Source organism: Mytilus californianus, unplaced genomic scaffold (assembly GCF_021869535.1).
Source record: "Mytilus californianus isolate M0D057914Y unplaced genomic scaffold, xbMytCali1.0.p SCAF_8, whole genome shotgun sequence".
NCBI lineage: Eukaryota > Metazoa > Mollusca > Bivalvia > Mytilida > Mytilidae > Mytilus > Mytilus californianus.
In genome coordinates, this window is record NW_026262734.1 from 29,878,158 (window position 1) to 29,889,345 (window position 11,188).

The window sequence follows — 11,188 nt, forward strand, 5'->3', positions numbered from 1 at the left end:
TAAAGAATTTCGCAAGATGCTTTTTCTTTTTGTCTTTTAGAAGGTTCTGAATGAATTCTGCTTCATACGAGTACAAAAACAAATCGGCCAGTAGGGGTGCACAATTAGTACCCATTGGAATACTGACTGTCTGTTGAAATAAATATATTGTCGATCAAAAAGTACAGCATTTTCATAATATCATCTTCAGCCACGGTATATTTTCTGGTAGAATTAGTGTGGTTCTTCACAAAATAAGAATTATTATAACCCAAAACAAGAAATTTGTATCTACGATTCCCACTTTTATAGAAAAAGCTCTGTTTAATGAGATGGTGAAGTCGATCTTTCAATTGATCATGGGGAATAGTAGTGTAAAGCGTAGAAAAATCAAAAGTCTTAATGTTTCTGCAAAATTGCAAAGATTGTGATCTATGATTTAGCAGTAGATCTTTAGAATTTTTGAGAATCCACATCTGATTAACACCACTGGTAGAATATATCTCATCACAAATATTTTAGAAGGCCATCTTTTACTGTAGACAGAATAGTAGCCAGTACTTTAGAAAGATGTTTAGTGGAACCCATCTTGATGATCCAGCTATGTATCGTTCTTTATACGGAGTTTTGTGAAGTTTTGGTATCCAGTATAATGACGGTAAATTTTCTTCGTTTTCTTTGATGTTGATACTAAAAGATAGAAGGACAGATGTATGATTTTGTAAAATTTCATCCTTTGTAAATGATGTTAAAGAATATGTAGGATTACCAGTTGTGCTGTTTATTCCAAGTTCTTCCAGTTTTACTTAATATGATCGCTTCCAAGTATTTTATCAAAACTTATCTACAATAAATATATTTTTCATTTTTTTTATCACATATCAGCTCGTCAGCAGATTAGTTGGTAAAACGGGAAGACTATAGTAACGTACGCTATTGAAAATTTTGAATCCCCATACATCAATAAATTATATGTTTATCTTATCAACTTTAAAAATATTTGATTTATTACTTCAAAAATTGTAAATTTTCATGCATATTCATATGGTCTACATCTTGTGTACAATCATTTCAAGTATCAAACACTTGTAAAGACTTCCGCACAGTGTTTAACTTATTCATGTACACGTATTTTAATTTCAACAAATTTTGACATAAGTATCGCTTAATGTGTTTGAAGGAAAATGCTTAAATGGTGACACATGTTGTTAAATAGCGATTATTTGTAAATTCAATGAAATAGTAATTGAGACATGAGATGTTAATTGATAATTTAAAAGATCCGATATTAATTTACTGATCTTAGAAATCCAATGTACGTTCTCCGCCTGTAAGAGGATCTCGGGATATGTGAGATGACTGTGTGTCGTTATCTCTATGTAGTACAAATAAAGGACTGATAAAACTTTACTACTAATGAAATAGGAGACTTGAAATTGTCGATTGCATAGTGTTGATATCTGAAGGTATGTACAAAGATAAAGTGTATTTATAAATATATTTATGATGTCTACAAGGAAGGATGTATGTGTGGATTGTTTTATCATGCGATATTCAAACTAGTGAGTAAATTCTAAATATATTAAATTTCTATTTGAATATTTATAAAACATATCCGATTAAACATGTTAATAAATCGTCCTCCTACAAAAAAAGTCAACGTTTAACATTGACCAAGTTTTATAGTTGTATTGCCCCTCGGCGATATTTGAAATAAATTGTTTTGTACTTTACATGTAACTGTATAAAACAATGGAATCCCTTTGTACATGTAACTTTCACATGACGACAACAAAACAAATTCAAATGGCGGAGGTGAGAGAGGAAATGATATAGTGCGAATTAAAATTGTAGCAACGGAAGTAGATAACGTGATACATATAAGAGTACTTAAAGTTTAATTTAAATACGAGGTATGTATGTATATTATACACAACTTTGGTGTTTGGTGTACTGCGGGTTTAAATTCATTTAACGTCCCTCCCCTTTTTAACAAAACAAACAAACAGGTAATTTCCGGATAATTTTATATCCGATTGACCTTTTAATCCAATCTAGATGCGTTTATCAGTAAATGTCAACAATGCAAAATCTAAATCATAAATGGCTATAGTTTCATCTTGAATTTGATTAACATTATTTTAGATTTGCTTCGTTTAATACCATGTTTACAGTTTGTAGAACAAGAAGTGTTTGTGCCATATTCATATGTACACAAAACATTTTAAAAAGATATAAACCATTACAAACAGCATTTTATAGGAAAGTTGTTATGTATGTTCTTTGGTTATCATTTTCTTTATTTTCTTAAATACAGATCTTTTCAATAGATATAAGAAGATGTGGTATGAGTGCCAATGAGACAACTCTCCATCGAAGTCAAAATTTATAAAAGTAAACCATTAAAGGTCACAGTACGGTCTTCAACACGGAGCCTTGGCTCACCGAACAGCAAGCTATAAAGCAATATGCCTATATTAAGATTCCGTATAAAGAGTTACACAGCTTATGGGTCCAAGTTTTTGCACACCCATTTATAACAGTATATAGGACGTAAGCTGGAGTAGATAACGAATTTAAACAACTAGATGTCCAATCGCAATTGTTCTTGCATGCTACGAATTTCACAGAATGTGAGAGATAGGGATGCTTATCTGGCAGCGTTTAACTTACCTCTTTGTAAAAGTTTATATACTATGGAAGGTTGGAGACCTAAACAACTGCGATATTTTCGGAAGGTTCTGTCTGGCAAATGTCCTTTGTCGTTGACATAATTTTCATTATTCTACTGCTGAAAAAAATCATGTGTTATTTTTTTCTTCTTCTTAACCTATTGTAAATATTAGGACTATATTTGATGTGTGGACAGATTGGAAGGTGTAAATGTCCGGCAGGCAGGGTTAACTGACCTTGATCTAATTTCATGGATCAGTGATCAATGTTAGGTTTTGGTGTATGGTATGATTTATAAGCTATACATGTCCGTCTGGCAGGGTTCTCCTAAACATGACACTTTTCATGGTTCGTTGGTCGACGTTCAGTTTTAGTGATAAGGTTCGTTATGGCAAGCCGTACTCGTCAAAACCATGTTTAAACCATTTTTCGAAAAAAATTTATATTCTTATAAATAACATCGAAAAGTTGGATATGGTTAAAACGTTGATTTGTTCAAAATTTTTTGTTATTGTTGTTGAGAAAATGTCAAAGTAACATCCATCTATTTTTTTTCCTTTCATCTCTGATTTTATTCTTTAAATTGAATACCAGTTCCAATTTTCATTTAATTATGCCGAAAATAGTGTTCGCATTTATGTATTGTACCAGATGCACATATATCCGTTTTCTACCGTAACATTTTAATCCATTGCACACACCTCTGTACAAATATTGATTATTCCGCAATACATTACCGGATTATTGATTCCTATGTTGACAATGACATGTTCACGTAGAATATTATTCATCATAAAGGTAAGGCTATTTTGGATAATGATTCTGTAATCTGTTTAGAAATTCTGACATTTCAACCAGTCGGTAGTCTTTTGTCGGATGTTTTTTTCCCGGACATTGACTGATACATTTGTAAAAAATACTGAAGAGACCAACACGATTGCAATATGGTACTTAAGTGCTGATAGATATATTCCTTATAGAATTCTGTCGGGAAAAATAGATTGCTCGTAGAGGAAAAACATCCAATGTCCTGTATATAAGGGAATTATTTGTATCTTGACCACAATTAACTAAAGTGGTATATATCTCTCTCTATACCATGTGTCATGGTCATTTAGTTCAAAATTGGTAGGTAAATCGCAGGAATATCCAAGTAAATACTGGTAAGACCATTTCTCTCACTGAGATTTCTTAAAAACAATGGTAACTAGGAATAAAGATTCTGTCTGCTATGGAAGGGAGTTGTACATCGAAGGTAGATTCTCACATTATATTGGATACGTTATTCTCTGTAAAAATACTTTTTTAAGAACTCTAGACTTAATTTGTTATTTGTGTGTTGGGTTGCTGTCTCAATGACGCATATCTTACATCTCCATTCATTATAAAAAATAATATCAGTGTTAACTTTCTATTTCAATTACGCTTAACATTTTTTTTTATTTAAACATAAACTTCGACTTTCTTAAAGCTAGATATAACCTGGCTTTTAAACTTTCAGCCGGAAAAATGATCACTTAACTTTAATGATCATTTAAAGTAGAGATGTATCTCATTGTATCTAAGTCTATTCGTACAACAACCATATTCATATTTATATAATAAAACTCTCAAATGTTTTAAGGGACCTCGGAGAACGAGTGGTCTAAGAGATTCGTTTACAGTGAGCCCTAGCTTGGTTGTGGGTTCGACCTCCATTCGTGGCGAGGTATTCGTTTCCGGTCTTAATTGACAAGGATTGCAAGTTGTCCTGCCGAAGGTGGTCGCTTCTGTCTGGGCACTCTGATTTGGTATGCTCCGATTTCCTTCACCAATACAATCTGCATTGATATAGCCAGAGTGGCCAGCAGCCTAACAAAGGAATCTAAGTTTTAAGAACACTATACTCCTGATAAGGTTCTTATTTTACAGTCAAGGTACTGCACTTTGTAAATATCACGTCGAATATCGAAAGTTATTTTAGGTAGGTTGAGTTCTACATGGATTATTGTGTTGCTATTTACGATAAACTTTAAAATGTTAGTTTTTTAAATCGCTTAAAACCTAAAAAATCTGCATTTGAATTCATGTCACTAATTACTAAGTACATTTACTTGACTTACACAGAGCACTTTATCATTTTATGATACCTGTATCAGATTGCCTGCCGTTCCTATAGACATTGGTATCAGAATATAAGCATTGTAAAAGAAAGGATAAAGAGTACACTGTACACAAGACAACTAATCATATATAAATTATTTTAAACTTTAAACTTTTAGTATAAAATAATCTTTGATAAACAGTTTTGTATAACCGATTAAGGTGTATGATTTTCAATAAGAATACTTCAAACGAGGTTTGCATGCATATCCTGTTGTTCGCGTGGCTCTTTTTATCAACAGGTGACAGATCCAGAAGTATATCTTAAAAGGGAAACACTTGTTCTACTATCCGGGAACTTTCAGTACGTTTCTTTTCTACAAACTAGTTATGATTCATGTAATCCATACGTATATCATAAGCTCTATTGAATTCAAAGTAATGAATAGTGAATTGAGTGTGAAGCGCAATTTGTAAATATAAAGGTTACATAATCGTACGGAGAAAAAGCAGATTGTGTTTCTCAAGCTCAGTTCTAAAAAGTGTGATGTAGGTATTCTTAGATCTGGTGATTATTTAAATACATAGATGGATAAACTTATTTTGTTTCTTCGGTATAATTACCCCCTGAAGAACTCGAGGAATTACCAATAAGTAGTTCTCATCGGAATGTCTTACGTTCTTTTCTGAGAAAGTATCAACCAAATCGAAAAATGTTTTACCAATCAAAGTAAGGCCCTCTTACGTGTACTTTTTATGGCAATATTTTTCTGGTAAGCATATCTTATTGTGAAAACCTTTATGGTGTTAATGCCAGTTTAGACGTCTTTTGCTTCTTTTTTTTTTGCTACATGATTACTGTCTCGTTGACGTTTAGCCATATCTCCGTTTATTCGTATACTAATATAAGGGTCTGGATGATGGTGAGGGGGTCCTTCAAGTTTGCCTTCTTTAATTTTTTATGTCATTTTTCTCTATTCTTTATATTTTTTGTCCATTATTATTTTAGCACAATTTATTTTTTACAATTTTGTTCTCTTTTCTTTATTTCTTTGGTCAATTTTTTGGAACATTTGATACATTATTATCTATTCTGTGAACCCCATTCATACCCTCTAATATACGTGACTGTCGTGACATGATGACGTTGTGTTACGGTTGGTGGTTTCATGTCCAGTTTTTATGACCATCATTTTTCAATGGTGTTTTGTGTTTTCTTATAACGTAAAGAAACGCGTGTATGTTAACCTTAGAACTACCCCTGTTTTTGGAGGGGTTCGTGTTCCTCAGTCTTATTTATGTTGTGTTTTGTAGACTGTTTTTAGTCTTTTCATCGTTTTTCGTTTTATTTTGCCATGATTTTGTCGGTTTCTCTTCGACTTAAGAGTTTTTTATTTCCCGGTTGTTATCTTCTCCTCTTTTTTAACCTGACAAGTTTCGCCCTATTTTATTATTAACAAAATGTGCATTAATTCTGACTTTCTATCTTTTCCAGATGAGTCAAATTTATCCTGATGGACCAAGACATACCACATTCCCATAAGCAGAATTGCTGGAAGAACTTCAGGAAGATATTTATAATTCTACTTTTATCGTGTTGTTTCTTTTTACTTTTCTGGAATATAAATATCCCGTACACAATTACTATGACAGGAGACGATATATTTGTAAATAATGTATCAATGAACAATATATCTGGATTAGTTTACTTAAAAAAAATATATAAGACACTTGTATTACCTACGCCGTCGCCACACATAAATCCACATGACTTTAGATATATCATTTTAGAAAAAAATACATGTCAAACAAATAATAAGTCGGTGTTTCTAGCCGTGATTGCTTGTGTAGCTCCGGCAAATTTCAGACAACGAATGACAATTCGGGAAACTTGGGGATCTATTGCAAACACGAACAAAGAAATAGCAGTGGTATTTATGCTAGGAAAGACTTCAGATTCAATTATTCAACAGCAAATACTTAATGAAAGCAACGCTTATCATGACATTATTCAGGAGGATTTTGTAGATTCTTATAGAAATTTGTCCTATAAATCCGTCGCCATGTTGAAATGGTCATATACATATTGTCCGTCTGCTAAATACGTGCTAAAAGCTGATGACGATATGTTTGTAAATTTAGAATATTTATTAAATGTTTTAAAACACAAACGCTTAAAAGATACTGTGATTGGAATGCAAATAACAGGCGCAAGACCAATTCAGGATAAGAGTTCAAAATGGTACACACCGAAAGAATTATTTAACGGAACTGTGTATCCACCATATTGCAGTGGAACTTCATATGTGATTTCAGGTGATTCAGTTGAAAAGTTATACACTGCGAGTTTAGATACGCCTTATTTTTGGTTAGAGGATATTTTTATCACTGGAATATGTAGAACAAAGGCAAATATTAAAATAAGCAACGACTATGGTTTTACTTATGATAAACCAACAGCTTCAGGGTGCGTTTTTAGGAGTCGAATAACTGGACATCGATATAATGAGAATGAAATAAGAAAAATATGGACAGAGTTAGTGGATAGTTCAATATCATGTTATCCGACTCATGTTAATACTAAGGCTGTTTCGTCAAAGAGTTAAAAGAGGAGTTGTTATATTTGCTTTATAGTAATGTTTTATTTACAGTAACGATTAAATGGAATTACAATCAAATGCAAGCAACTGTTGGGTTTGTAGGAGTTAGGCACTTAGCAAGGAATTTTGGATCCTTGCGATATATTTATATATTTTTTATAATTGCGACACTTTTCTCTTTTTGGATTGTTTCTCATATACTTTGTTTTTCTATTGTACACTTGACTCATAATTTTATCACTTCGCTTTTCGGTACATCATAATTTTATTTCAATTTTCCTCTTAATGTATACCCGACCTCTAAAAAGAAATTTGTTACATGTTTTAATGAGCATAATGAGGAGAAGTATTTGAGTCGGCAATAAGAGTGTGCACCAGTTTTTTAAAGGTAAACAAAACACATATTGATTGTCTCGTATACATAATTATACAAGTTGCAAAAAGCTACATTTACAAGTTACTTCTTTCTACGGTTTTTATTTAACCCTATCGGCGATCTATAATATTTAAGAATAATAAAGGAGCCAGCTGTTACACTCATTTAAATATGTTGTTAATTCATTATTGGGCAACTTACAGTAAATGTTACAAATAATAATTATTGATGTTTATGAAGCTTTTATAGATGGTTAAACAGAGTCATGTGACTTTAAATGTAGAGGTGATTTAATGAGTAAAGATATCCAAACTTTTATATTCTCTACTCGTTATATATTGAATCCAAAAAGAGACTAAGATCAAGTATACCGGAACCAATTTTATGTTGATATATTTTTTATCAAGAGCAACGAGAGAAATTTTGGTTCTGCAAACATTACATTATTTTGGTCGCTTTATATGTTAAATGGATTTGAGTTCCCTTCAACAGTCTAGATTTTTTAAATTAGGTTCATAAAAAGGTCAAAATATATATATAAGTAAGTAAGTAAGCAAATCATTTATTATAGTGACATGTGTAAATATGTACAAATTTTAACGATATAATATAAAGAGGTAATAATACATCCGGCCCAATGGACCTATAAGTCACCTTAAATAATATTACACATTTTCACGTTCTTGCAAATAACAAATTATTCATGAATTTATCTTCAATACTGTACATTAAAGTTCATTAATATTATTTTAGATATCTATTTGTAAATAAAACTACGTCTTTTGGAGTATGCCTGGACAATGTATTTGGCTAATTTTCGGGTATGATTCAACATTAACAATTTAACTTTTTCGTTATTGTTCATAGATAAGAAGACTTTGTCACGAGTTCACCACACAAATGTTCTTGGATACCATTATAGAATGAACAGTCCAATAAAAAATGAGTCTCGGATTCGGACACTTCATCAGCGCAAAATATACAGTCTTTCTGTCGGTCGTTCACCGATATAACGTCCAGTTTCTATCCTAAAAGGCAATATTCCACATCTGAATTGTGCCAAATGTGAATGTTCTACCTTGTCTAAATTTAGCTTAACATATTGTTCTTGTTCACAGTTTTGAAAGTTATACGAAGTTTCGATACTTTCTGTGTGGAATCATTCCATATATTTGAATATATATATACCAAAAACTCTGATATGACCCGTAACTACTTAAATTATTAGTACATGACTCAAAAGAATCAAATATATGTTTAACGTGTAATGCAGAAAAAAACAGAAAACGGAACAAGCTGTGTCACAAGATTGTTATTAAGTAAAGAAGTAAAGTGGTGAAATATTCTACTCATCAATAATAATTACTTAACAAATTAGAACGGGATACCAGATTAGCTTAGTCTTTGTCAGAGGAATGAAGTTAAACTTTAACTTTACTTACCCGAATAAAACTCGCCGGTTAATACTTAGGAGCACATTAGCTCACCCTGGCAAACATAGTTCAATGCATGAATACCTGGAAGAGGAACAGAAAACCATAGGCGACGATGCTAACAACACGTTTAATTTGGGGAATACTAGTTATACTAGATATTTTCCTTGAAGTGAAATACATTAAACCCAAGGTGCCCATATTTAGCCCTTTTCGACAATTTCGTTGTATCTCCTCTATGAGCAAATGGTAATAATAACGTCATTGTAATATCAAAATCACGACATCATAATCTAAGTTTCTTGAAGCTTGTTCTATATAAACTATTTGTGTGTAAATTTAGGAAATAAATGAAAGATATTTCAGCGAATGAAATCTAAACGCTTAGTTCAAACATCTTGAATGTTACCTTGTTGCACACAAAACAATATCAAGGTCACAAATGTAAAAAAAAAAAATATAAATCTGTACTTATATTCTTTATATTGAACTTTTTTCTACCAATTACACCACCATTCAGCAAATAAATTTGATCAAATTCAAATGTTACAAATTGCTCCGTGTTTCTTAAACTTCTATTTATTATTTTCCTTTGAAACATAATTTAAACTATACAAAATCAAATCATATTTTGAAGGTTTGAAAGCAAATGTCAAAACACTTGTTTCGTGAAAAACACGGAATAAAGGTGTATGCAAGGATTGAAGGAGATATAATGTATACATGACACAATACCACGTATCCAATTCCGATTATTTACTTTGCCCATTTAACAGAATAACGATGACCATAAAGTAAAATCAAATTTACAGTATTATATGTATCCATTGTTCGGTGAGGAATTATTTTATTAATGTTAATATCAAAGCCTAAGACACATAAAACTAGTATTATCTTAGTAACATCACAGGTAACATTTTTACTGTATATCTGATGCGCATTTCGACAATTCACGTTTGTTGAGTGAAATTCGAGGCCAAAATATTTATGCCAAAACTTGATACGAACTTTGAAAAAACGTAAAAGCCTAAAAGGTATAGCCAAACTGGACAAGGAACCAGGTCTATGCAAGAGGAAGATATTTATATACATGTCCTTCCTATATTCAAAATAATTTTCTGACATTTTTAACAGCATATCAAAAAATTATAATATCCTTATTTTCATGTCCGTACCGAGCTACAGGTCCTTTCATACCCTCGGGAACTAACAGTCAACCAGCAGAGGGTGAAATGGTAAAAAAATTGGAAAAACAAAATAATAAACACACATTTATATTTTATAACTAAATATTTACGGCCACCAACCGTATAATAATAGCACAAAACGTATGTGCTATATGGTGTTTCTGACGTGTAATATAATTTATTTCAAACATTCATGTTGCAGAACATGAACATCTTAATTCGGTAAAAAATATTCACGGCTCAAAAAAATAATAACGTTTGTAGCCATCTCGAAGTGGTTGGCAGTCATGGAATATCTGTGTCTCAAATGACCACGAATATGTTCCAATTGTTGTAACTGTCCTCTTTTCCTCGATTGTGACATCACCAAATTAGAATCATTTACTTAACGTGAGCAACATGATGGGCGCCACTAGTGAAGCAGGATCTGCTTATTCTTCCGGAGCACGTGAGTTCACCCAACTTTGTTGGGTTTTTTAAGGGGGGTTCGTGTTACTCGGTCGTTAGTTGTCTATTTATTGTTATGAGGACCTGTTTGTCTTTTCGTCGTCTTTTGATTCTTCCATTGCGTTGTTAATAAGTTTTTTTTATTTGTGAGCTTTATATGGGCTATTGGTAATTTCCGCCTCTTTGTTAACACTAGTCTTGATAAAAAAAACCAAAAAAAAAACAAAAAAAACACACTGATTCCAAAAAACAAAATACACCGAAAACGATATAATAAAATGCTTGACCTTTTGATCGACAGCATATTTGCTGAGTTAGGTGGATTGATAAATCAACAGCCGGTATTCTAATGGGTACTAATTGTGCAACCCTAATGAATGACTTGTTTTTGTACTCATATGAAGCAGACTT

General features: G+C 32.0%; 1 protein-coding gene across 4 annotated transcripts; it reads left to right on the forward strand.

Annotated features, from left to right (window-relative positions):
* Positions 1-1,077: 1,077 nt before the first annotated feature.
* Positions 1,078-8,028, forward strand: LOC127710892 (beta-1,3-galactosyltransferase 1-like). Of its 4 annotated transcripts, none has more exons than XM_052216857.1 (2): positions 1,078-1,541; positions 6,230-8,028. In XM_052216857.1, the coding sequence occupies exon 2, from the start codon at positions 6,249-6,251 to the stop codon at positions 7,338-7,340; it is 1,092 nt and encodes a 363-aa protein (XP_052072817.1). In that variant the 5' UTR covers positions 1,078-1,541; positions 6,230-6,248; the 3' UTR covers positions 7,341-8,028. The 4 variants fall into 4 exon arrangements, with proteins under 4 accessions (XP_052072817.1, XP_052072818.1, XP_052072819.1 ...); XM_052216858.1 differs by having other exon boundaries at positions 1,078-1,445; XM_052216859.1 differs by lacking the exon at positions 1,078-1,541 and adding an exon at positions 1,677-1,892.
* Positions 8,029-11,188: the final 3,160 nt, after the last annotated feature.